A 25,903-nucleotide genomic window follows, 5' to 3' on the forward strand; every position below is an offset into this window, starting at 1 on the left:
AATTGAAAGAAAATAATGATTTCACTTATATTGTATTGATAATTTTGTAATATATTAATATTCATCTTGCAGAATGTGTTTTGATAAATTTCAGTAACAGCCCTAAAACTTTTTTTTTCCTTTTTTTTTTTTAGAGCATGGATTTAGATATGAAGCAAGATTGTAGTCAACTGGTAGAAAGAATAAATGTTTTTAAAACAGCCTTTAGTGAAAATGAAGATGATGAAAGGTAAATCCGCAAATTTCTTTTAATTTGATGTTTGCAGTGTTTGCAAGTTGATAGCTTTCCTTTAAAATAGAGCCTAGTATAGTGTTTATACACAAAGTAGGAACTTTTTTATTCAGTACAAAAGTAGCTTATATTATAAATAGATAAAAAAGGAAAGATTTTTAAAGTATTTTTTAATCTAATGGAATAAAAGGAAGATTACATGCCTGCTGTGAATGCAACTGACCTCTTATTTTAAATTAGATAATCTTTAAGATACAAGTGGAAATTTGAACACTGATTAAATATTTGTTGATATTAAGTAGTAATTGTTCATTACCTTTTAGGTGTGGCAATGATATTATTTTATTTTTTAAGAATCCTTTTGTAGGGGTACATACCCAGAGTATTTCTGGGTGAAATGATATGTTATTTGGCATTTTCTTTTTTTTTTAAATTTTTTATAAATTTGTTTATTTTTATTTTTGGCTGCGTTGGGTCTTTGTTGCTGCCTGTGGGCTTTTTGTAGTTGCAGTGAGCGGGGGCTACTCTTCGTTGTGGTGCACGGGCTTCTCATTGCAGTGGCTTCTCTTGTTGTGGAGCGTGGGCTCTAGGTATGTGGGCTTCAGTAGTTGTGGCTCATGGGCTCTAGAGCACAGGCTCAGTAGATGTGGAGCACAGGCTTAGTTGCTCCGTGGCATGTGGTATCTTCCCAGACCAGGACTTGAACCCTGCGTTGGCAGGCACATTCTTAACCACTGCGCCACTAGGGAAGTCCCCTGGGATTTTCTTTGAAATATACAGGAAGGAGAGAAATGGGTGGGGATATAGATAGAAATCAATTGACTATTAGTAGGTAATTGTTGAAGCTGGGTCATGAGTTGATGAAGGTGCATTTTACTATTTTATTACTTTTGAATGTGATTGAATTTTTAAAATAATAAGCGAAATTCAATTAATTCCATTAATTTTAAATACCATTTTAAATGAGTGCATATTACATTATATGGATATATAATAATTTATTGAAATAGTCTATTAAACATATTGGCTGTTTGCAAATTATTACTAATACTAAAATGTAAGTGTCTTGGTGGAAACATCTTTTTACATAAATTCCTTTAAATTGTATTACTGAGTTATTGATGATGTTTTAAAGGTTTTTGATATAAATTGTCATGTTGTTTTCCAGAAATATTATACCAGTGTTGCCTTGCCAACAATACTGTCATTTTCAAAACTTTGCTGCTTTATATGTTCTTTTATATGTATCAGATATTATATAATAAAATTGTTTAAACTTTAAAAAATAAATTACATGTTAAATTATACATTACTTTTTTTTTTTTTTTTTTTGCGGTACACGGGCCTCTCAGTGCTGTGCTGTGGCCTCTCCTGTTGCGGAGCACAGGCTCTGGACGCGCAGGCCCAGCGGCCATGGCTCACAGGCCCAGCCGCTCGGCGGCATGTGGGATCTTCCCGGACCGGGGCACGAACCCGCGTCCCCTGCCTTGGCAGGCGGACTCCCAACCACTGCACCACCAGAGAAGCCCAAATTATACATTACTTTGAATGCAGTTGATGAACATTTCATAAGAAAAATGAAATATTTTATTAAGTGAAGAAATTGAGTTATAAGATTATTTTTGCTTACTCATGTAGTCTAATACAAAATTAAACTTCTCTTTGCATTAATAAAGAAAGTAGGGGGTCTATATGAGGTTGGTTATTACAGTTTCTTTATGAACTTTAGCATGAACTTATATAAAAGCTCTTAACGATTATTTTTTTTCCTAGTCGACCAGCTGTTGCATTAATCCGAAAGTTAATAGCTGTACTAGAATCTATTGAACGTCTACCTCTCCATTTGTATGATACACCAGGATCCACTTATAACCTCCAGGTAACCATGGAAAATGCAGTTGCTGTTATTGCTGAATGCATTTAGGAGCAGGCTTAGATAGTTTTCTTTAAAAAAACAAAACCAAAAAACTTTTATATTTTATTAAAGAACGATTGTGCTTAATCATTAAAGACTTTAACCTTTAATGACATTTGATTGTTCTTTTTAATGACTCTTGAATGTATTGGTATTTTAATGTTTATTTTAGGTTTTAAATCATATTTGGTAGGTCATATTTGGCGAAAGACGCCTTATCAGTGGGAAAGCAGTAAAGAGAGTCCTTCTGTTCTAGAATTATGAGTTAAGTCCCTTCGTCTCTGAGTGTATCTCAACATATGAGAAAATGTGAAAATACTTTAGGCACAGGTTTTTTTTCTTGCTTTCTGTCTGTCATTGTTTAGAACCAGATGGCCTTCCTTAGCTATTTCTATTGATTTTTGAAATCTGTCATTATCACATGGTTTTATAAAAAACCTGTTTTCTTCCTGAGTGTCACTTGGTTGACATTCTTATTAATTCATTAAATTATTCTTTTGTTAGCATCTAGTATCCAGATATTAACAGACAAAACAAATAATTCTTACTGCTAATATTCCAAAACAGATCTTTATCACATCTTCTGTAGGTTACTTTGGTATTTTCTAGCATGTTCTTTGGCCTTGAATCTTGCCTTTATTTGATCTATCCTGCATTCCACTGTATCAAATAGTTTCTTTTAAATATGGCCTTTAATAAGTGACTAAAACTATTTGCAATAACAGTGCCTACTCAAGGCAAAAAACTTACCATACCTCCAAGAACCCAGTAGTGTTACCAAAGCCAACTAGACTCCCAGACTAGAAAGCTTGTTCATAGAGTTACAGTATAATTAGTATATCTGACATGATGTATATATTAAACAAGATGTAGAGGTCTACTTTGTGCTTTACTTCAGATAGAATAATATAGAGGAACAAGGGGATTTTTTGGTCTACCCTTTTAAAGGTTTTATCCTTGATAGATGAATGAGGTAGAAATAGGTCTCAAAGACTGGAAATTCCCCTGCTTATACTTTTACAGTCCTAGGAGCACCAACATCTTTTATTATACGTATCTCATTTTAGGAGACTGTGCAAGATACAAAGATAGGAAGGCTGGGAATATGCCCCCTGGTAATTTTGCAGTCTGAAATGCTTTCCAAATGTACATGTAAATATTTAATTATGTGTCTAAAGGAATTAGTTAAGATTTATACAGAAATGAAGCACATACTTGTTTTATTTACTAAAGCATATTGGATTGGAAGCTATCTTGTATTTTTTTAAGTTTATTAGCCATCGATTATTTAATATATTCTAGCTTTAAAAGCATAAGTTAATTAGCTACTTTTTATAACTTACTTGGAAAATTGCAAGTTATCAGTTGGGGTTGTAATATTTCTGTTAAGTGTTTCAGAATAATTTTATTTAAACCATGTATGTTTGAAGTTGTTTAGAAATTCTAAGTAAATTTCTTTGTTTCTTTCTTGAAAATATTATTCAGTGGACCTCTTTTAAAAAAAAACATTTAATAGAAAACAGACATTGATCCTTCCTTTATGGTTATATTTTATAAATCTCAATTGCTGTGTTATGTAACATTTTTCATTTTCAAAATTCTAAGAAAACAGAATATTTTCTGAAGCATTTTGATCATTTCTGTGTAGATACTTACAAGAAGATTAAGATTTCGGTTGGAACGTGCACCTGGTGAAACTGCATTGATAGACAGGACCGGCAGGATGTTGAAGATGGAGCCCTTAGCTACAGTTGAATCTCTAGAACAGTATCTCTTAAAAATGGTGAGTTTCTGGCAAGGGAATGGTGAAATAAGCATTCTTTGCTGTGGTTTAGGCCTTTAGAAAAGTGGTTTGGGAAGTATTTTTCCAGAGTTACAGTAATAGAGTTTGACCTAGTAATTCCATTTTAGAAAATAATCTTTATACACTCTAAATGTTTTCTTCATAAAGATGTCTATTATAGTTATTTTTAATACTCAAATAGTGAACAAAACCTTAATGCTAATCAAATAAAGGAATATCAAGTTGGTAATTACTTCCATTAATTTGAATATTATATAGCTATCATAATATATACAGACGGATAGGAGAAAAATGTTTTTGTAAAGTTTGATCAAGACTTTGTTTTATTCTATTTATTGAAATAATAGACTAAAGAAATACTCTCTGATATTAATAGTGGGGTGCTATGATTATGGAATTTTCTGGGGTTTTTTTCTTTTTCAAATATTCTTAAATGAATATTGATTATAAAATAATTCACATTAAAGGGATAGGAACCAAATGGGCACTGCATTTCAAAATATCATAATTAAGGTGTATTCCATATTTTCTTTGGTTAGGTAGCAAAGCAGTGGTATGATTTTGACCGATCTTCATTTGTTTTTGTTCGAAAATTAAGAGAAGGCCAAAATTTTATATTTCGGCACCAGCATGATTTTGATGAAAATGGAATCATTTACTGGATTGGGACAAATGCCAAGTAAGTCATTATTTAATGTAGGTTGAAAACATTCACCTGGAAAAAGAATTCTAGGTAGTAGAATAAAATTAACCACTCTGAGTATCCTGCAGTTTTAGGAATTTCGTCTTTTAGGTTAAATTTAAGACCATCCAAATTACTTTTTATGAAGAAAAAAATACCTAAATTGTTAAATGTAGAATTTTTCTTAATTAATATAATTTTATGTGGATAAAAGCTAGTCTGAGCAAATGCAGTTATTTTAATAGTATTAACTGTTAACACTGCTTAAGAGTATTTTCTTTGTTTTTGTGTAGAACTGCATATGAATGGGTTAATCCAGCTGCTTATGGACTTGTAGTAGTAACATCATCAGAAGGAAGAAATCTACCTTATGGCCGCTTAGAAGACATATTAAGTCGTGACAATTCAGCTTTAAATTGTCATAGCAATGATGATAAGAATGCCTGGTTTGCCATAGATCTGGGTCTCTGGGTGGTACCATCAGCATATACACTTCGTCATGCTCGTGGTTATGGAAGGTCTGCACTGAGAAATTGGGTTTTCCAGGTATCCAAAGATGGACAGAACTGGACTTCTTTGTATACCCATGTTGATGACTGCAGTCTCAATGAACCAGGGTTAGTTGAGGAGTCTTTGTAAATTGGAAAACTCAGTAAAGAGCTTTGTTTATTTTTAGAACTGTATCCTCCTAGAGCTCTCTTTTTTGTAAGATACTGAAACAAGATTTTCTTTCTAAAAATATCACTTGATACTGTCATTTAGGTATTAAAATTTTGAAATACTGACTTTGTCAAAACCATCAAATGCTTTAAACATTAGTAGAAGCTGAGCTTACTTATTTAAAAAGAAGTTGATATATAGCTGTATGTGTGTATATATAGCACACTGATAAAAACCAAAAAAAATGGAGTTAACTTTTACTAAACTCTCCATTTATTCACATAGTATATGTGAATGTTTGACAAATTAACAGTGACTATTGATTTTTCTTATTTTATGTATCTGTTTTCCTAAATTTTATATATTGATCATATATTTTTTTTTAAGGACAAAAAGTCAGCATTATATTTCTAAAAAATTTAGTTCTAATAAAGTTTAATTGTACATTGTGGCATATTTTGAGGAGTAGAGTGTAGAGTTAAATTACTTTTCTGTATGTGATGTAGTATGGAAGGAGCTTCTTAACATTATGATTAATAGGTAATATTTTCAAGCTTTAAAGTTAATATTTTAGTATATCATTTAAAATTTTGCAAAAATATAAAAATGTTTTTCATCATAAAAACATTGTTATTCATAAAATTTCTGGTCTTGTTTCTTTGTATTTTATTATTCATAAGTCATTTAGTGTTATGAGTCAAATTAATAATACACATTTACACATTTCATTTTTAATTTATTTTCTTTACTGCTATTTTTCTCCTTTGATTTCTTGATTCTTGTGTAACAAACCGTTGACTGAACATGAAAGTTAGTTTACTTTTCATATAGTTTTCTATTATGTAACAAAATCTTCACCACCTTAAACATCTTTTTCATATGTTTAAAACATTACATAATATTTTCCCTAATACATTCACAGGTCAACAGCCACCTGGCCTCTTGATCCACCGAAGGATGAGAAACAAGGGTGGCGACATGTGAGAATTAAACAGATGGGGAAGAATGCTAGTGGCCAAACCCATTATCTCTCACTATCTGGATTTGAACTTTATGGCACTGTAAATGGAGTATGTGAAGATCAGCTAGGTAAAGAGATGAGAGTAGGTTTTTCTAACTTACTAAAACAATTATATTTATAAAAAGCGACTTTGTTTATATTTCTCTAATTTCTACCTTACAGGAAAAGCAGCTAAGGAAGCAGAAGCTAACCTTAGAAGACAGAGACGTCTAGTACGCTCCCAGGTACTGAAGTACATGGTTCCAGGGGCTCGTGTGATCAGAGGCCTTGATTGGAAATGGCGGGATCAGGATGGCAGCCCACAGGGAGAAGGCACCGTCACAGGAGAACTGCATAATGGTGAGTAGGTGCTTAGCATTGGTAGTGTAGAAATCGAGTATTTAAATAACAAAATATTTTTCTTTTGTTACTTTGGGGTAATTTATAAATTGACTAAATGTTCCAGGACTAAGTAGAAGAACTGATTTATTGGTTTTATGTTAAAAATGGGAAAAATCATTTATTTAGAAATAGGAAAAATTTTTAATTCTTAGGTTTTGACTCAAAACTTATTGCTAATATTTTGAAGTAATTAATAAGCTAGTATAAGGTGAATACCCTAAAGACACATTTTCTGCTGTTTTTATGTTTTTTTAGTTTATTATTCATAAGTTTCCATTGATTTTTATCTTAATTTCTTATGCTTTTCTTTATATTGTTGGCTTGACAAGAATCAGGGCAGAATTTTTTGTTCAATTATGAGTCACATAGAAGAAAAAGCATTAACATTTATAGTTAAATATTTTTCAGTAAAGCATCGAACAAAAATTGTAGACTTTTCATTTATTAGTTAACTATAAGATATTTCACAATGTTTCACAGTCTACCAGTTTTTCCTTGGGGTAGGGGTTATTGTTTAAAATCAAGTTCATTTTTAACTTGTGATCTGTAGATTTTAAAGAAGTCCATACCCACTTAAATTGCTTTTAACTCCCAGAAGCAACTATAGTGGCTAGTTTTTTTTTTTATAACTTAAAAGACTCACTTATTAGTGGATAATTTGCCTAACCAGTAGTGGGTTCTTATGAATTTTGCCTAGCATTAAAAAAAAAAGAAGAGTAAAATGTTTATATTCTCAACTTACACCAAATATTGAAAGAGACATAATAAAAGTGACAATGCTTAGGAGAATGACTAACATTTGATATCTTAACTATGTGATAAAGGCATTTATTTACTTAAACTATTTTTGGTTTTATTACGCTTAAGATTCTGTTCCTTAAATTACGTTACTAAATGCATTTCTGTATAGTCATACCCTAATTGCAGATCACTGTCATGATAGCAGGTTTATAGTGAGTGAGCATGTACGTAGCTGCCAAAATTCATTAAAAAAAAAATAATAGCTGAATAATAATAGTCCCATTCAACTCAGAAATTTCCAATATTCTTGTTTTTAGGCATCTTAATGATACTTAGTTAACAGTCTATTCCCCCTAAATTATTTGACTTTTAAGTGTGTGAGCTAGTTAGAGATATGTGAATACAGCGTATTTTTCTTGGGCAGGAGTCAAGTGAAGCAACTGGAATCTTAATTTCAGAATTTAGCATGTAAGAAAGGCTTATTTTACTGATTTGACAAATGTAACGAAGTCATACCTTAAAACCCTTATGCCATAGAGGGTTCTTAGCTTTCAAATACTTAAGCTAACCATTTCTAATAATGGCTAGTTATTACTAATTCTATCTTTTTATCTATCTTTTGAGTATAAGAGGAGTTCAGAGTTTTGTATCTTTACACTTATGGATAGTGTGTATGTACCCTTTCTAAGTGATCAGTTTAAACACATTCTCAAGCAGAATATGAATGGTTTACAGTTTTGAGTTATTTTTCTATGCTATATCAATTAAAGCTCTTTCCTTTCTAAAGAATCTTTGTGTTGGTAGGAATACCCATTTTTTAATTTATTCCACAAATATGAGTGCCTACTATGTAAAGGTACTTCGTTAGACTTCAGATACACAATGGTCAACAAAAAAGTATGACCCCCTGCTTTCTGGGTAAAACAGATAAATTTACAGTTACAGATTTTGATAAGTACTATGAAATAAGTTATCAGTATATTTTGGGACCAGTAAATACAATACAAATGTAATTTTTATTTGGGATTGGGATATGTTTTTGAACTTTTCCTTTTCTAACACTCTTCCATGTTGCAGAAGAGATAGTTAAATGTTGGTTCTTCAGAGGTTATTTCAGCATACAGAATAAATTGAGGCAATTGAAATGTCATCTAAACTAGATTATGTAGATTTGGGGCAGTCAGTTTCCTCTCAAACAACTTGTATGCAGATAATGCCCACAGGTAATTCAGTATTACTTAAACCCCTCTGAGCCTCATCGTACACTTATATGAACTGGGCATGTGTGTGCGTGCGTGTGCGCATGCATGGGAGTATGTGTGTGTATGGGTAAAGTACTTTTATTTAAACTTTATAAAGACTTAGCACTTTACAAAAATAAATATTTTTATGTGTTTTTTTTCCTCTGAAGTAGTTAGCTTATAGCACTAAAATCAGATTGTAAAATTTCTATTAATTTTCTTTCTAATAGGCAATTTGTTTTGTTTTTGGAAGTTAATTACCATTTTTAAAAAAGAATAAGTATCATTTTCCAAGCATAAGTAAACATAGATTTAATATTGTTATTCTCGTTAGTTCTTTTCACGTTATTAGCTTTATCACATAGGTTCTATCTAATAAAAGAGCCTAGCATACTTTTAAAATTTTGGTTTTAGAATTTTCTGCGCTTATTCAAATTTATTAAACTTAATCATAAGAGAACCAAATAACCACTGAACTTTGAGAACACAACCGAAATGCTAACTTAGTGTTATTTGAACTATAGTGACCTAGAATTTCTACAGTGATATATGAATATTTTGTCTGTCAATTATAGGATTTAGCCCAAACTTAGAAATTAATGGTTAAGCTAGCACTTTTTTCTGTAAATAACATTTGACCACATAATCATATTTAGCAACTGAAAAAGCTTTTACTTAGATTTCATCTATACTTGCTGAAGTTGTAACATTTTACCATTTTTATCAGTCTTTTTACAATTTTTAACAGTTCTTCCCCTTAAAAGATACCCCAATAGATGTAAACATGACCCTTACATTAAGCATCACCAGAACAAACAGTTCAGAAATAAGAGAAATAGAAGGAAGGATTTAATTTTAGTTAGCAGACCTTAGATGACTAGAAATTCAGAGAAGTGCAGCACTGATGAAAAGCTGATCCCATATTGTGGAGCTACTGTCTGACACGCTCCTATCTGCTTTCTGCTGGGTCTCACAAACTCCTGTCCCTTTCCAGGCTGGATTGATGTCACCTGGGATGCTGGTGGCTCAAACTCTTACCGTATGGGCGCAGAAGGAAAATTTGACCTCAAGCTTGCACCAGGGTACGACCCTGATACAGTGGCATCACCCAAACCTGTTTCATCCACTGTTTCAGGCACAACGCAATCATGGAGCAGCTTGGTGAAAAACAACTGTCCAGACAAGACATCTGCTGCTGCAGGCTCCTCAAGTAGAAAAGGAAGCAGCAGTTCTGTGTGTAGCGTGGCCAGTAGCAGCGACATCAGCTTGGGTTCGACCAAAACGGAACGGAGATCAGAAATTGTAATGGAACACAGTATAGTTTCAGGAGCTGATGTCCATGAACCAATTGTTGTTCTTTCATCTGCTGAAAACGTCCCTCAAACAGAAGTAGGGTCATCTTCCAGTGCAAGTACCAGCACCTTAACAACGGAAATGGGAAGTGAAAATGCTGAAAGAAAGTTAGGCCCTGATAGTTCTGTTCGTGCTCCTGGGGAGTCTGGTGCAATATCCATGGGAATTGTTAGTGTTAGTTCTCCTGATGTTAGTTCAGTATCTGAGTTAACTAATAAAGAAGCAGCTTCACAACGGCCCCTTAGCTCTTCAGCAAGTAACAGACTATCAGTGAGTTCTTTGTTAGCTGCTGGGGCCCCTATGAGCTCTAGTGCAAGTGTTCCTAACCTGTCCTCAAGAGAAACATCTAGCTTGGAGAGTTTTGTAAGGAGAGTGGCAAACATAGCACGGACTAATGCCACGAACAACATGAATCTAAGCCGAAGCAGCAGTGATAACAACACTAATACTTTGGGGAGGAATGTGATGAGCACAGCAAGTAAGTGAGCTTTTCCTTATGGAACCCAATGCTTTTTCCACTCGGAGGGATGCAAAGTAGGATCTGTTCAAGTGGATTCTGGCTTCAGTCTTTAACTAGATCATTAACCATGTTAGATACAACTGTGTCAAATTTAGCACTTCAGGAATATGAGGTTAAGTTCTATAGAACTGTGATATTTTAAGAATTCTGATCAGGTGTGATAAAGAACCTCTTATTCTGAATAATAACACACTTCTGTTTTTCACTCTTCTGTGATAAATTGTTAAGTACGGTTGCAAGAGGAAATAGATGACTATTAAATATCATCAAAGTCAATTGAAATCAGAGCGTAATATTGGCATAGCTTTTACTTAGGTCCTGAATTGGTATTAGCTTCTGAAAGTTTTTAATTCTAATTAAAGCTACCAGTGGGTCAAAGTAATTCCCTTGGAAAATAACATTGGGAGTTATTTCATTGCCTGTTTCACTTATTTAAAAAGCTAGGCTTAACATTTTGAAAAATAATAATGCTATAAAAATAAGAATTTTTAGTTGGATTTCAGTTGGGTTCCCAAAGTTGTTGCTTTTCAGCCTTTTAATAATTGGTGTTTCATGACCTCATTCTTTTTCCTAAATATACAACGTAGTTTTTCTAAGGTTTATATAATCCTCCCTTTTTGTACTAATTTGCTTCATTTTTATCTTTAGCTTCTCCTCTTATGGGTGCTCAGAGTTTCCCTAATTTGACCACACCTGGTACTACATCAACAGTGACTATGTCAACATCCAGTGTCACTAGCAGCAGCAATGTAGCTACAGCAACAACAGCTTTATCAGTTGGTCAGTCATTAAGTAATACCTTGACCACCAGCCTCACATCCACCTCCAGTGAGAGTGACACAGGTCAGGAAGCAGAATATTCCTTATATGGTAAGTTATAGTTTACCATATTTAGATATTTGTATAGCGACGCTTTTATTACATTTTTCTCCTTGGTTATTTTTAACCTTTAATTAGAAAAGGATAATTCTCTCTTCTTACAAATGTGGCAGCTTCATATATGATGAAAAAACTCACAGTGATATGCAGGACTGTTAAGAAATTATCTGATTGTAAATAGACGTCTAGGAACTTTTTGTGTGTCATCCTTTTTTTGCCTTTTGTCACTAGTGAAGTTTTATTAGAAGAACCATAATAACAGAGATATTTGATACCTTTATCAGAGAAGAAAGAGTGTGATAGATTAATAAGCTTTATAAATTGATAGTTCCTGTATGTTGTAATGTAAGAGGAAAAACACTCCTGTGTGTCTCCTGTACTTTTAATACTCATAGAATGCTTCACTTCTGGCATGTCGTTAGCACCAGATGTGTGTGAACTTTTCCCACATCAGCTCAATGTCTTAAAATTTAACTCAATTCTGACACTACCTACCTACCTGGAGATAGTATCAGATCCTGCAGGTTAAAGTCTTAGTTCCACAACACTAATCACAAGTCCAGATTGTCATCTGTGCTTCTGACTGACTGGCTATAAATTGGAAGTTTCCATGATTCCATCCTTGGGTTGGATTAATTTGCTAGAGTGGCTCACAGGACTCAGGAAAACATTTTATTTACTGGGTTACTGGTTTATTATAAAAAGGATATATAGGGAATTCCCTGGCGGTCCAGTGGTTAGGACTCCGTGCTTCCACTGCTGAGGCCCGGGGTTCGATCCCTGGTTGGGGAACGAAGATCCCACAAGCCGCATGGTTCGGCCAAAAAAAAAAAAAAAAGAGAGAGAGATATAACTCAGAACAGCCAGGTGGAAGAGATGCATAGGGTGAAGTCTGGAAGGGTCCCAAGCACAGGAACTTCTGTCCCCATGGAGTTTAGGGACCCTCCTGGTCTGTCGGTGTGTTCATGTCCACCAACCTGGAAGCTTTCTGAACCTCAGCATTTTGGGGTTTTTTTTGAGGCTTCATGATTTAGGCACCATTAATTAAATTATTGGCCATTGGTGACTCAACCTCCAGCTCCTCTCCTCAGAGGTCTAAGGGGTGGGATGAAAGTTCCAACCCTCTACTTGTGGTTGGTTCCACTAACAACCAGTTCCATCCTTAGATTACCTTAGGGCTTTTTAAAAGTCTCATCAAACCAACTCTGGTTATGAATAACAAAAGACACCTCTATTGCTCTTATCTCTTAGGAAATTCCAAGAGTTTTAGGAACTCAGTACCTAGAACAAAGGCGAAGACCAAATTTATTTTATTGTAAATCACAATATCACAACTATTACCAAAGTCTTTTGGAAATTATTCTTTATTTAGGTAACATTTGAATTTTTTTCAGATGAATTAATTTTTGCTTAGGGGTTTTATACATTATTATAGCTTCCATGGTATGTAGTCAGTGATAAAACCGTTTGATTCAATTAAAATATATGTTTTTGATCATCTTATTTTATCTTATTAGAAAAGTAAAACTTTTTATAGAAAGGAAATATAGAAGCAGATAAAATCATCTAGTTCATACCTTCCAGAGACAACCACTGTTGTCATTTAATACATATCATTTGATATGTATGTTCTTCTGGTTTTTGTTTTTTTAAACAAAAAAGGATTCTGTCCTTTGCAGAAAGCTCTTTTCACTCAGTACATTGTGAAATATTTTCATATTGTTCGATGAGTTTCTACAACATATGAAATGGCTGCCAAATATTCCTCTGTTTGTATGATCGTTATTTAATAAATCCCCCATTTTGGATATTTAAGCTACAGCTTTTCAGTACCATCAACACTGTTATGAATGAGCATCCTTGAATTGTATTTTTGTGTATTTCCTTAGGGTAAATTCCTATTGTTTTAGAATACCTTTTATCATACATCCTTGATCACCTGTTCTTTTTTCAAAATTACTTTTGTTAATTTAAAATAAAAGAAAATTTATGTGAAGATATATTTTAAGTACTATTTTATGTATACATCATTTTAATATGTTTTCCTCTTCTTTTCTGAGACTGGCCTCTCCTATTCCAAGCCAGGAATTGCATCTGATGTTCTGTGGTTTTAGGAAAAGTATTACATCTCTCTGTTTCTACTTTAGCTATTAAATATGTATATGGTAAAATGATGATGATTGTTACACCAAAGTATTGTAAATTCACTGAATAAACTTTTTTACTTTCGTTTTTCTCATGGAGGCCTTCTGCTTCTCCCTGTTAATATGTTAACTTTAAGCTTTAGTTCTAAATCATGTGAAGGTTAAGAAAGTTGTGGGTATGCTAGTGGGAAAGAATATTGAAGAGTTAGGGCTACTGGTTGCCTTTTAAAAATTATTCTTTGGCGGTTAAAATTTCCTTTTCTACATTTCTAAAACTGGAGGACTCTTTGAGTGCTGCTATATGAAGGATCAGAGTAACATCTGCCTTATAAAATAATTTCTATATATGCAAACTTTGAGGGAAATGATTTGATTCTGTAATATGGTCAAATATATAAAATAAGGAGCTTTTTGAAAATATATGTATATATAATATTCTTATACTCTGATAAAAAAAGGGAAGATGAGTTAAACAAACCTCTGACTTCAGTGAATTGTAACATATAGGAGGTGGAATTTATATATACATATATATTTTTTTCCTTTAAAAATAAACCAAAAAGTGGAATTGATTTATTTTGTATACTACCACATCATGTTCATGAGAACCACTGCCTAAATTGCAGGATGGCACTTTACGTATGTTAGGGGTAATATATTTTGTCAAATTTAAGATGCCGTTAATTATGATTATCTTATGTCACTAAGGAAAAAATGTTGCCAATTTAGCTGTGAATATTCTGAAATCAGAATATGTCTCATAAGCAATGGCAAGTCACAGTAAAAGGCATTGAATTCTTAGTCCTATATAATTATTAGACTTAAAAAATTATATTTGGTTCAGAAATTTACAAATGCAAGTTTCTACTAAATAATTATAAATTGTTTTCTGGATGTTCTTTTGGAATATAGAGTATATACTACTATACTGTCTTCTTAGCCATAGAAGTTTCTTTAATTCCAGATCCAGTAAAAACTTACCTTGTTTTAGACTCATTATTCCTCTTTTTGTTTTCAGTTCCTGTGGGGAACAGTTTCTCAGCATCTTCATTGATGTGGGGCAATGTAAATTTGACCTTCTGTTTACTGAAGGGTGAAGGGAAGAGATCCTAAGAAGGAGGGAGACAAAAGGGATTCAAGTTTATTGAACTTTTTTATGTGCTAGATAATTTGCGTAATATGAAAGATGGTACCTAACATTATTCCATAATAAATAGACATTATCTTTAAGTAGTCATTATCATTAAGTATCTCCCCAGTCACATAGATAAACTCAGGTCTCTCTGATCGACTTAATTCTGTTCTTTTCCCTCATAATATCTTTCACAGTTTATATTTATGTATTCATTTGTTTACCTTTAAATGCCTCTCTGCCCTGTAAACTCCATGGGGGCTCAGACCCTGTTTATTTTGTTTACAACTGCATATACCTGGTGGCTAACAGAATTCGTGGCACATAGTAGGTACTCAACAGATAATTGTTGACAGAGCGAATGATTCCAGTGTTCACACTTTCCACCGTTTTATGTTTCCTATGACTTGTGCAGAGAATAATGATAGGATTTTTATTTTTTAACATACCCCATATTGTTGACCTTTTTAAAAATGATTTTGTAGATACAGACTTAGTTTATGACCATCCTTTATCCCATGTTGTTTTCTGCCATGCTTGTGACTATTTACCATTGTTACTCATCCTTTATGTGTGGTGGTAGAAGAGTGTCAGTACTAGATGTGGCCTTTATACTTGTCCCTCTGGAATTTTACCTTTGTATTATAAAATCAATACGCGGGGCTTCCCTGGTGGCGCAGTGGTTGAGAGTCCGCCTGCCGATGCAGGGGACACTGGTTCGTGCCCCAGTCCGGGAAGATCCCACATGCCGCGGAGCAGCTGGGCCCGTGAGCCATGGCCGCTGAGCCTGTGCGTCCGGAACCTGTGCTCCTCAATGGGAGAGGCCACAACAGTGAGAAGCCCGCATACCACAAAAAAAAAAAAAGAAAGAAAAATCAATATGCAAAGTTACTTTGTTATGCTTTGTTAATTCTGTTAAGAGGAAGATCGTTGGCTTTGTTTTCTAGATTTCCTTGATAGCTGCCGTGCCAGTACTCTGCTAGCTGAGCTAGATGATGATGAGGACTTGCCGGAGCCAGATGAGGAAGATGATGAAAATGAAGACGACAATCAGGAGGACCAAGAATACGAGGAGGTTATGGTAGAGAGAGTCCCCCATTCTCTCAACTAAGACAGGATGTTAATAACTGAAATGAGGAGAGGAAAAGCAAAGTCCTGGTTAAACTTTGAAGCAAGCGATATGGCACCAGTATGAAAAATGTGGTTAATTAAGAAAAGCACTTTTAATCTGAGCATTTATGACATTTTTTGAAAGAAAATAAATTGGTCATAGTTGAAAAACACTATGTCACATCTGATGTTTTCACAGGTTTTAAAGTGTGAAGAACTGCCCTAATCCTAAAGAATATAATTTTCATGGTTCTTCCACAATAGTTATACTTAGAAATTTTTGGTACCTACTGTTTTGTAAGCAGTATCTGCATGTTATCTCATCAGTCCTTACACAGAACCTATGAGACAGAGACATAGAAAACATAATTTGCCCTTATTATTTAGAGTTAAGTAGAAAAGTAGGACCCAAGCTTAGGCAGTATGATCCAGAAATCTTAGTGTTTGATAACTGTGATTGTCTTCAAATTGAACTATTGCCTGAAAATGCCTTTTATTTTAGCTTCTTGTATAATTTTTATTTCCCTTTATAAAGTGTTACTAGATTAAAACATGTTTTTTCATAAGTTGAGTTATAGTGGGGTGGAGAACTCCAAAAAATGCTTTTAGTATATCTTGCTTAGAAAACATATAGAATATTAGCACATTTCTTGTGAAGGTTAGTATATGATGCATGATGAATTTAAAACATTCACTTTGTAACTTTTATGTACATGGCTAATGAATATGAAGTTTTCTAATGACAGTTTTGGTAATATAGGTTTATAGTTCAGGTCAAGGCTGAATAGAGATATATATGGGTCAGATAATTAGACATGTCTCTTTACATTTTCTGTATCAGATTCTGAGACGTCCATCCCTGCAGCGTCGAGCTGGCTCCCGCTCTGATGTAACACACCATGCTGTCACCTCACAGCTACCACAGGTCCCAGCTGGAGCGGGGAGCCGACCTATTGGGGAGCAGGTAATATCTTCATGTTTACCTTCTCTACAGTGTATTTTTTTCCCTTTTCACAGTAAAGCACAAACTAAAATGCCTAGAAAAATATACAGCAGGGGCAGGGTGAGGGCAGGAAGCTACTAAATAGAGTTAACAAAAAGAAACTTGCCCAACTGCTTGGGTTCCATAGTCCAGATAGAGTCCATGATTGCTCTACCATAATGCATACAGGAATTTCTTACTTGAAACCTGCTCATCTTGGCCTTTGGGTGGCAGTAAACATATACTAAAATGGTTAACAGCTATTTTCTAAGTTTTCATAGTAGAGTAATAGAAGTATTAGTCTGTTAACTAACATTTATCATTAATTAGGTGCTAGGCACTGTTTATATATATTAACTAATTCGGTCCTTTCAACAACCCTTTGGGAGAGGCAGCAGTGAGCCGTGGCTTGAAGCAAGGTGTTAGTTCCCTGCCCAGGAATTGAACCTGGGTAGCCTGGATGAAAACCAGGAATCCTAGCCACCAGACCAGCAGGGACTAGAAGCTAGAAGCAAATTTTCCCTGGCTCTTGCCTCCGTTGAAAAATGCATTTCTTAAGGAGGCAAAAACTGTAAAAACAGGTACAAAGTTTATTATTAGAGACACAGCAGACAAGTGGGAGAGAACACAGAGAAACAGTTTGTTTAATTAAGACAGAAGCAAGGCAGAGATTCACACCTGGAGAGAAAGGGTGTGGGCGTCCCCCCTAAAGTCCCCCCTCTTTAAAGTAGTAAATCGATGGTTAAGTCATTTATATAGGGCAGTTCTTCAGGGTCTTTGTTTATCCTTAGCCAATTACCTGGTTTCTGTTTCCACACCTGCCCTGCCCTAGGGCCTTCTCCAACGTGTGTGCGCTACTTTTTTCCAAGATGGATTCCAGCCCAGAGGCCTATGGGGGGCCTTGGCATCACATATTATGGGGTGGTGCCTCGTCCTTTTTGACCCCCAAGGAGCCTTTCTGCGCATGTGCAGTGTCTCCCTTGCCCCAAGGATGGGAAATATGTGACCTCTTGATCTTTACTCAAACAGGGATTAGCCCCTCTCTGTCCCTGCTGTGACTGTTATCTTAGTGTCCTCAGGAGACAAAGCCTGGATATTTACCCTGTTTCTATTGTTATTTCTGTTTTGAATTACAAACAGGAGGCTGGTTTTAAATATCTAACCTTGAAGCCCACCTATCTCCTGTCTCAGGAATTGGCAAACAGGAGGCTAGTTGTAAGTGTCCAGCCTGAAGCCCGTCTTTTTCTCGTCCCAAGAAATGTAAACAGGAGACCAGTTTTAAATGCCTAGCCTGGAGCCCATGCATCTCCTGCTTCATGATTACTAAAGATCACACATAGAAGTTTTGGATCCAGGATAAAAACCCAGACATTCTGGTTCCAGAGCTGTCAAATGTCAGTTTGATTTGTTATAAAGGTTAATTTCAATTAAGTGTTCAAAATATGGGGGGTCTATGTGTGTATGTTTAAGTATATAGATAATTATTATTTAAAAATTATTACATCAGACATTTACAATATTTACAATTCATTGATCTCTTTTTTGTTGATACAAAAAGTGAAGGAGAGGAGAAAATGTTCCTTAAAAAATCTTTTATTATGGAATTTTTCAAACATGCTAGAAGTAGAAAGGATAGTGCAATGAATCCCCAAGAACCTATCATTTGACAGATCAACACTTTGTCGAACTTGTTTGAACTATTTGCCCCACAGTAATTTAAAGCAACTTCCAAGCACTGTATCTGTTTTGTATGTAATTCAGTATGTAATACAGTTTACACTTTTTAAAAAAAAAACAGCCTATTTATAAATAATTATACATTCACAGGAAGTTGCAGAGATCGAAGGGTCCTGTGTGCCCTTTGTCCAGTTTCTTCCAGTGGTTACATCTTACATAATTAGAGTACAGTATCAAAACCAGGAAGCTGGCATTGGTCCAATGTGTGTGTATGGTTCTTTGTCATTTTATCACATGTATAAATTTGTGTAACCATCACTAAAGCTACTTATCTTTTTTTGACTTTTCATTTAGCTTTATTACCAGATGTGTGACTCTTGAAATTTTAACCATACAGCGACTTACTTTTCATAAACTTAAATCAGTAAGAAATTTATGTATCTACATGTTTGGCTTATATTGTGCTTAAGAAATATGGTTGAATAAGAACATGTAATACCTATAGAGAGAAGTATTTGACATATACCTTATTTTATAGATAGCATATCACTTTAGCAATAATGAAGAGTTTTACCTTTTAATGTTTGTACGTGGAATTTTATTTTAATAGGAAGAAGAAGAGTATGAAACTAAAGGGGGACGCCGGAGAACATGGGATGATGATTATGTACTAAAGCGGCAGTTTTCAGCTTTGGTTCCTGCTTTTGATCCTAGACCTGGTCGTACTAATGTCCAGCAGACAACTGATCTAGAAATTCCACCCCCAGGTATACTATATTTTAGTTTTTGTGATTTAATTTTAATAGGTACCAAATAAAGTAGTACTGTATAGTTTTGTTTGTTTGTTTGTTTGTTTGTTTTTGCGGTACGTGGGCCTCTCACCGCCGTGGCCTTTCCCACTGCAGAGCACAGGCTCCGGACGCGCAGGCCCAGCAGCCATGGCTCACGGGCCCAGCCGCTCCGCGGCACGAACCCGCGTCCCCTGCATCGGCAGGCGGACGCCCGACCACTGCGCCACCATGGAAGCCCAGTACTGTATAGTTTTAAAAAGTAAGGTACTACTCGTATATGCAGGTTATAAGTAAAAGGTTTCAGGAGAAACTATATATCAGCCATGCATCCTTAAAAAAAAATACAGACTTTTTTAAAAGGAGCAAATTACAGTATTTTATTTTATTTTTCATTGAAGTATAGTTGATTTACAATGTTGTGTTGGTTTCTGGTTTACAGCACTGTGATCCAGTTATACATATACGTATTCTTTTCCATATTCTTTCCATTATGGTTTATTACAGGATATTGAATATAGTTCCCTGTGCTATACAGTAGGACCTTGTTGTTTATATTTTATATGTAGTAGTTTGTATCTGTTAATCCCAAACTCTTAATTTATCCCTCCCTCACCACCTTTCCTCTTTGGTAACCATAAGTTTGTTTTCTGTATTTGTGAGTCTGTGTCTATTTCATAAATAAGTTCATTTGTATCACATTTTAGATTCCACATTATAACTGATATACAGTATTTGTCTTTCTCTGTCAGACTTAACTTCACTTAGTATGATAATCTCTAGGTCTGTCCATGTTGCTGCAAATGGCATTATTTCATTCTTTTTTATGGCTGAGTAGTATTCCATTGTGTATATATACACACCACATCTTTATCCATTCATCTGTCCATAGACATTTAGGTTGCTTCCATGTCTTGGCTATAAAATTATAGTATTTTAAAAACACACAGTGTTTTACATTTGTATAAACTTTAAAGCAAGGACTCATTTAAAGGTAGATAATTTGTATTGTTTTCTACTGGATCAAAATTGCTAAGCATTACTCCCATGCAGCTTTTACTTTGAAAAGCTATATAGTGGTTTTAGTTATGGCCTCCAGAGTCAGTCAGCCTGAGTGCCAGCTCCATCTCTTACAACTCTATTTTGGGTGTGGTAGGCACACTAATGGCCCCCTCCCAAAGATATGTAGGTCCTAACCTCTAGAATCTGTGAATATGTCACCTTAACGTGAGAAAAGAGACTTTGTAGATGTGATTAAGAATCTTGAGATGGAGAAATTATCCTGTTTTTCTGGGTGAGCCCAATGTAATCACCAGTGCCCTCGTAAGAGAGAAACAGGAGGGTCAGAGTCAGAGGAGATTTGACAACAGGAAGCAGCAATCACAGTGATGAGGGGCCATGAGTCAAGGAACATGGGAAGACTCTGGATGCTAGAAAAGGCAAGGAAATGGATTCTTCCCGAGAGCCTCCAAAAGGAACAAAGCCTTGCCCAACCCATTTTAGATTTCTGGCCTCTAGAATTATAAGATAATATATTTGTGTTGTTTTAAACCACTCAGTTGTGGTAATTTGTTATAGTAGCAATAGGAAACTAATACACTGGGCAAATCCCCTAATCTATGTAAGCCTGGCTTTCCTCATCTCTTATATGGGGAAAATAAAGTCCTTGTTTGATAAGGTAGTTACAAGGTTTAAATGAGGTGAGATATGTAAAGTGTCTAGCATGGTACCTGATGTGTGTCTCAATAAATGTCAGCTATTGTAATCAGTATATTATCCTTCAAGAAGACTTAAATGTTACTGTGGAATGTACTTATTACTTGATAAAAAGATACCTATGTTAAATATGAACATAAGTACAGTTTATAGTATAATGTGAGGTATGTGATGTAGTATGATGGTGAGAATGAGTATGAATCAAGATGTTCCAAGGTCCCTTCAAAAAGGAAAACCTAGGGCTTCCCTGGTGGTGCAGTGGTTGAGAGTCCGCCTGCCGATGCAGGGGACGCAGGTTCGTGCCCTGGTCCAGGAAGATCCCACATGCCGCAGAGCGGCTGGGCCAGTGAGCCATGGCCGCTGAGCCTGCGCGTCCGGAGCCTGTGCTCCACAACAGGAGAGGCCACAACGGTGAGAGGCCCGTGTACCGCAAAAAAAAAAAAAAGAAAACCTATTCTAGGGAGTATAAGTAGGTACAGATTTTCGATAGAGTTCTTTAGCAATATATTTCATATTTTTACTACTACATATTGGTACTATAGAAGTATTGGCTCTGCACTCAGATGACTACAGAGGTATTCTTTAAAAATTGGAAATGACCTTCATTATATAACGGATATGGTTCAGTTAAAGTACAATGGGATGTCATGCAGTGTATAAAACAATACTTTATAAAACTATATCATGATATGAGGAAAAGATTCCTGAGATTAAAAAAAAGAGAGTACATCACTAAATACGTATGAAACTAATTGTATTTGTGTGTGTGTGTGTTTACCTCATAACAGACTCATTCAATGCAAGCAAAAGGTTGATAAGTCTTTAACTGAGTATGTGGTTTTCTCTGTATGTAGTATTATTAATAATTTTAGTTTTCTCATTCATAAAAATAAAATGTTCTGAAATATACAATTCTCATGTATACCCTAATAAAAACTAGAGATTCTTATCATATGTATAAATTCTTCTCTAGTACACTGTCTTTAACCTAACTGTATTCTTCCCATTTTAAAAAAACAAAAATATTGAGGCCAGGAGAATCTTTTTTTTTTTTAATAAGATTGACACTAGCTATAGGGTTTTTTTTAATATATAAATAAATATATTTATTTATTTATTTTGGGCTGCATTGAGTCTTTGTTGCTGCGCAGGGGCTTTCTCTAGTTGCGGCGAGCCGGGGCGCATGTGTGGGCTTCTAGTTGCGGTGGCTTCTCTTGTTGCGGAGCACGGGCTCTAGGCACGTAGGCTTCAGTAGTTGTGGCTTGCGGGCTCTAGAGCTCAGGCTCAGCAGTTGTGGCGCATGGGCTTAGTTGCTCCGCAGCATGTGGGATCTTCCCTGACCAGGGACCAGGGCTCGAACCCGTGTCCCCTGCATTGGCAGGTGGATTCTTAACCACTCTGCCACCAGGGAAGTCCCCAGGAGAATCTTAAGTAGCTGATATATGGCAGAAACGTTTAGATTTCATGTAACCTGTCTCTTGGTGCAGTGCTCTTTCTGGACTGCTTATTTTAGTGTAATTGTTTTTCATATCTTCCATATTTTTAGGAACACCTCATTCAGAGCTCTTGGAAGAAGTTGAATGTACTCCGTCACCTCGATTAGCCCTCACTTTGAAAGTAACAGGTCTTGGAACAACTCGTGAAGTTGAATTACCACTCACTAATTTCAGATCAACCATCTTTTACTATGTACAGAAATTGCTTCAGTTGTCGTGTAACGGCAATGTGAAATCAGATAAACTTAGGCGTATTTGGGAGCCAACATACACGTAAGAGATTTTAATTTAATGTTTTAAGTAGATATTTTCATAGTGTATGAGCCAAGAAATATTTTCTATATTTTGTATTATAGGAACAGAAAAGATTTAGTTCTCTTGGTTTACAGGAATAGATAAGAGCATTTCTGACTCCTGATGGAGAAAGGTTAAAGCTTACAACTGGGAGGAACTTTAGAAATAATCTAGACTAGCTCCTTATGTAATAATTGTTGAACTCTTTGACTGGGATTGTGTATGAAGTAGTAAATGTTTTCTGTTATTTGCTTTGGCGTCTGTGAGTTAAACCTACCTCTCTTTGTTCATTCATTTATTCATTCACTAAATAATATCAATGACCTTGGGCAAATTTATTTAACATTTTAGTACCTCGTTTTCTAATCTGTAAAATGAGAGTGGTTGTGAGGAATCAATGAATTAATATATGTAAAGTAGATTCAGTACTGTATGAGATGTAGAGGGTGCTCAGTAAGTATTACCTATAATAATATTTGTTATGTAATATAAATAATTTAATATAATTTAATATCATAAATAATTATATCATAGTCATCCTATGTAACTTCACTTTTCTTAGTTTATTTTTCCGATATTCTCTTAACGTCACTGATAATCTTAGATAATGTCCAATAAAGTAATGTAGGTTTTTCTGAGATAGAACAGAAGGTCTTCATGGCATTCTCGTCCTTCAGTGTTTATTGGAATATTAAATTTGATCTCAACCGCCTCTTGGTCCTTGTTATTCTTATCCTTCTTTCTATCTAGACACAGATGCAGACACATCTTATTTTATTTTTACAACAATGTATGAAAGTTATAAGAGATGGCATGTTACTTTATATCTTTAAAAGTTCTAGGTTTGATACATGCTTTTTCTTAATAATGCTCGATTTATAAACCATAACTCTTTCAGGAATATGACTTCCGCTATTCCCTATGTTTAACAAATGAATATTTTTTCTTATAAATTCTCCCTGAGTTCAGTATTTCATGTAAGCATATAGCTAATGAATGTCCTCATTCATACATGTTTTTAAAGAATTGAAGGCTTATTAGAAATAACCACAAATCATTTGATTTATGAATTAACTTGAATAATATCTTCATATTTAGAATTATGTACAGAGAAATGAAAGATTCTGACAAAGAAAAGGAAAATGGAAAAATGGTAAGTTATTTTTAGGAAATGAGTCTTGCTCTTGGCTACTTAGTAAAAGAAAAACTAACGCTGTGTTTCAATTGAACAATTAAGGGAGAAATCAGCAACACGGGATTTTTTTTTTTTTTGCGGTACACGGGCTTCTCACTGTTGTGGCCTCTCCCGTTGTGGAGCACAGGCTCCGGACACGCAGGCTGAATGGCCACGGCTCACAGGCCCAGCCGCTCGGCAGCATGTGGGATCTTCCCGGACCGGGGCACGAACCCGTGTCCCCTGCATCGGCAGGCAGACTCTCAACCACTGCGCCACCAGGGAAGCCCAACATGGGATTCTTTAGATTAGGTTAAATGCGTGATCTTAAAGCTACCTTATGTAATGCATGTGAAGTAGCATAAACTTTATAATCAGGAAAGGCCAACATTTCGTTTTTCCTATTGTAGGGTTGTTGGTCTATAGAGCATGTGGAACAGTATCTTGGCACTGATGAATTACCAAAGAATGACTTGATAACCTACCTGCAGAAGAATGCAGACGCCGCTTTCCTGCGCCACTGGAAATTAACTGGCACTAATAAAAGTATTAGGAAAAACAGAAATTGTTCTCAGCTCATAGCTGCATATAAGGTATATATTGGCATCAGAACACTATTTTGATTGGGAATGGCTTTGTGCTTTGCAGCTTTTTAAATATTCTTGAGGAAAAGCAGTTCATTGGGACATACTAAAAAAAAGAAGTTGAATTAACATTGTTAATATGACAATGCTAAAATTTCAAATATGGTTTGTGGCATTGGATCTAAATACGTAGTTTTAACTGTGGCTTTTAGTGGTTATATTTTGATAATTTTCTTGTTTAGAACAAAGCTTGGTTAAGCTTTGACTTGGATGATACTGTTTTTATTTTAAAAGAAGGCAATTCTTTGAAGAATTCCAGCCTTTTCACATTAATACTAATAGGATGATATATTGCTTTTCTTGAAAATGATTAATGGCTAGTTTTCCCAATTGTTTCTTTAGGATTTTTGTGAGCATGGAACAAAGTCTGGGTTAAACCAGGGGGCCATTTCTACTCTTCAAAGTAGTGATATTCTTAATTTGACAAAAGAACAACCTCAGGCCAAAGCAGGCAATGGACAGAATTCTTGTGGAGTAGAAGATGTCCTTCAGCTTCTGCGTATTCTGTATATAGTTGCAAGTGACCCTTATTCAAGAATATCCCAAGAAGGTCTGTAAGAAGCCTTGTTTCGTTTCTGTGGCATTTTTAAAAGCAAGTCAGTTTATATTTTTATTAATTTTATTACTTTTACAGAAGGTGATGAGCAGCCTCAGTTTACTTTTCCACCAGATGAATTCACTAGCAAAAAAATCACAACAAAAATTTTGCAGCAGATTGAGGTAATAAAACCAGATATTTGAACTCTTCAATCTGTTGGACTTTGAATGTATTGCCTCTCCTTCCTTTTCTACCTCACGCCATCTCTCCTGTTAAGAATTGACTCTTTTTTGTCTTTTTTCATAATTGCTTTAAGACATTGTTATTTGTTAATTTGCAGGAGCCATTGGCATTGGCAAGTGGGGCTCTGCCAGACTGGTGTGAACAGTTAACCAGCAAGTGTCCTTTTCTAATACCATTTGAAACTAGACAGCTGTATTTCACATGTACAGCATTTGGTGCATCAAGGTAGGAGGTGTATCATTTTACATTTTTAGAATAAATGTGTTTTTAAATGTTTTATATAAGCTCAAAATGTACATATATACTTTATATCAAGATTGATTAAGGGAATATATTGTTTTCTCGTAAAGAGTTGTCGACATTTGGGAATTCCCTGGTGGTCCAGTGGTTTAGACCCCATACTTCCATTGCCAAGGGCGTGGGTTCAATTCCTGGTGGGGGAACGAAGATCCCGCAAGCTGTGAGGTATGGCCAAAAAAAAAAAAAAAAGTTGTCAACATTTAAACATTTTTTGATTTCCAGTTGGATATAAGCTC

At 35.0% G+C, this 25,903-nt stretch overlaps 1 protein-coding gene across 9 annotated transcripts in view; it reads left to right on the top strand.

Annotated features, from left to right (window-relative positions):
- The window catches only part of HECTD1 (HECT domain E3 ubiquitin protein ligase 1), a 90,965-nt gene that overhangs the window by 55,872 nt on the left and 9,190 nt on the right, over positions 1 to 25,903 (top strand). The window contains exons 18-35 of one of the 9 annotated variants that reach the window (XM_082648458.1): positions 135 to 229; positions 2,006 to 2,111; positions 3,796 to 3,930; positions 4,491 to 4,630; positions 4,927 to 5,250; positions 6,216 to 6,382; positions 6,477 to 6,653; positions 9,672 to 10,508; positions 11,199 to 11,420; positions 15,653 to 15,786; positions 16,657 to 16,779; positions 19,085 to 19,241; positions 22,525 to 22,747; positions 23,867 to 23,921; positions 24,353 to 24,535; positions 24,929 to 25,136; positions 25,221 to 25,306; positions 25,465 to 25,592. In XM_082648458.1, the coding sequence (XP_082504584.1) occupies positions 135 to 229; positions 2,006 to 2,111; positions 3,796 to 3,930; positions 4,491 to 4,630; positions 4,927 to 5,250; positions 6,216 to 6,382; positions 6,477 to 6,653; positions 9,672 to 10,508; positions 11,199 to 11,420; positions 15,653 to 15,786; positions 16,657 to 16,779; positions 19,085 to 19,241; positions 22,525 to 22,747; positions 23,867 to 23,921; positions 24,353 to 24,535; positions 24,929 to 25,136; positions 25,221 to 25,306; positions 25,465 to 25,592 (3,500 nt within the window). The remainder of the gene's footprint in view (positions 1 to 134; positions 230 to 2,005; positions 2,112 to 3,795; positions 3,931 to 4,490; positions 4,631 to 4,926; positions 5,251 to 6,215; positions 6,383 to 6,476; positions 6,654 to 9,671; positions 10,509 to 11,198; positions 11,421 to 15,652; positions 15,787 to 16,656; positions 16,780 to 19,084; positions 19,242 to 22,524; positions 22,748 to 23,866; positions 23,922 to 24,352; positions 24,536 to 24,928; positions 25,137 to 25,220; positions 25,307 to 25,464; positions 25,593 to 25,903) is intronic. The other 8 variants (XM_082648459.1, XM_082648460.1, XM_082648461.1 and 5 more) reach the window with 8 other exon arrangements.

Source organism: Grampus griseus (assembly GCF_964374135.1).
Source record: "Grampus griseus genome assembly, chromosome: 2".
Lineage (NCBI taxonomy): Eukaryota > Metazoa > Chordata > Mammalia > Artiodactyla > Delphinidae > Grampus > Grampus griseus.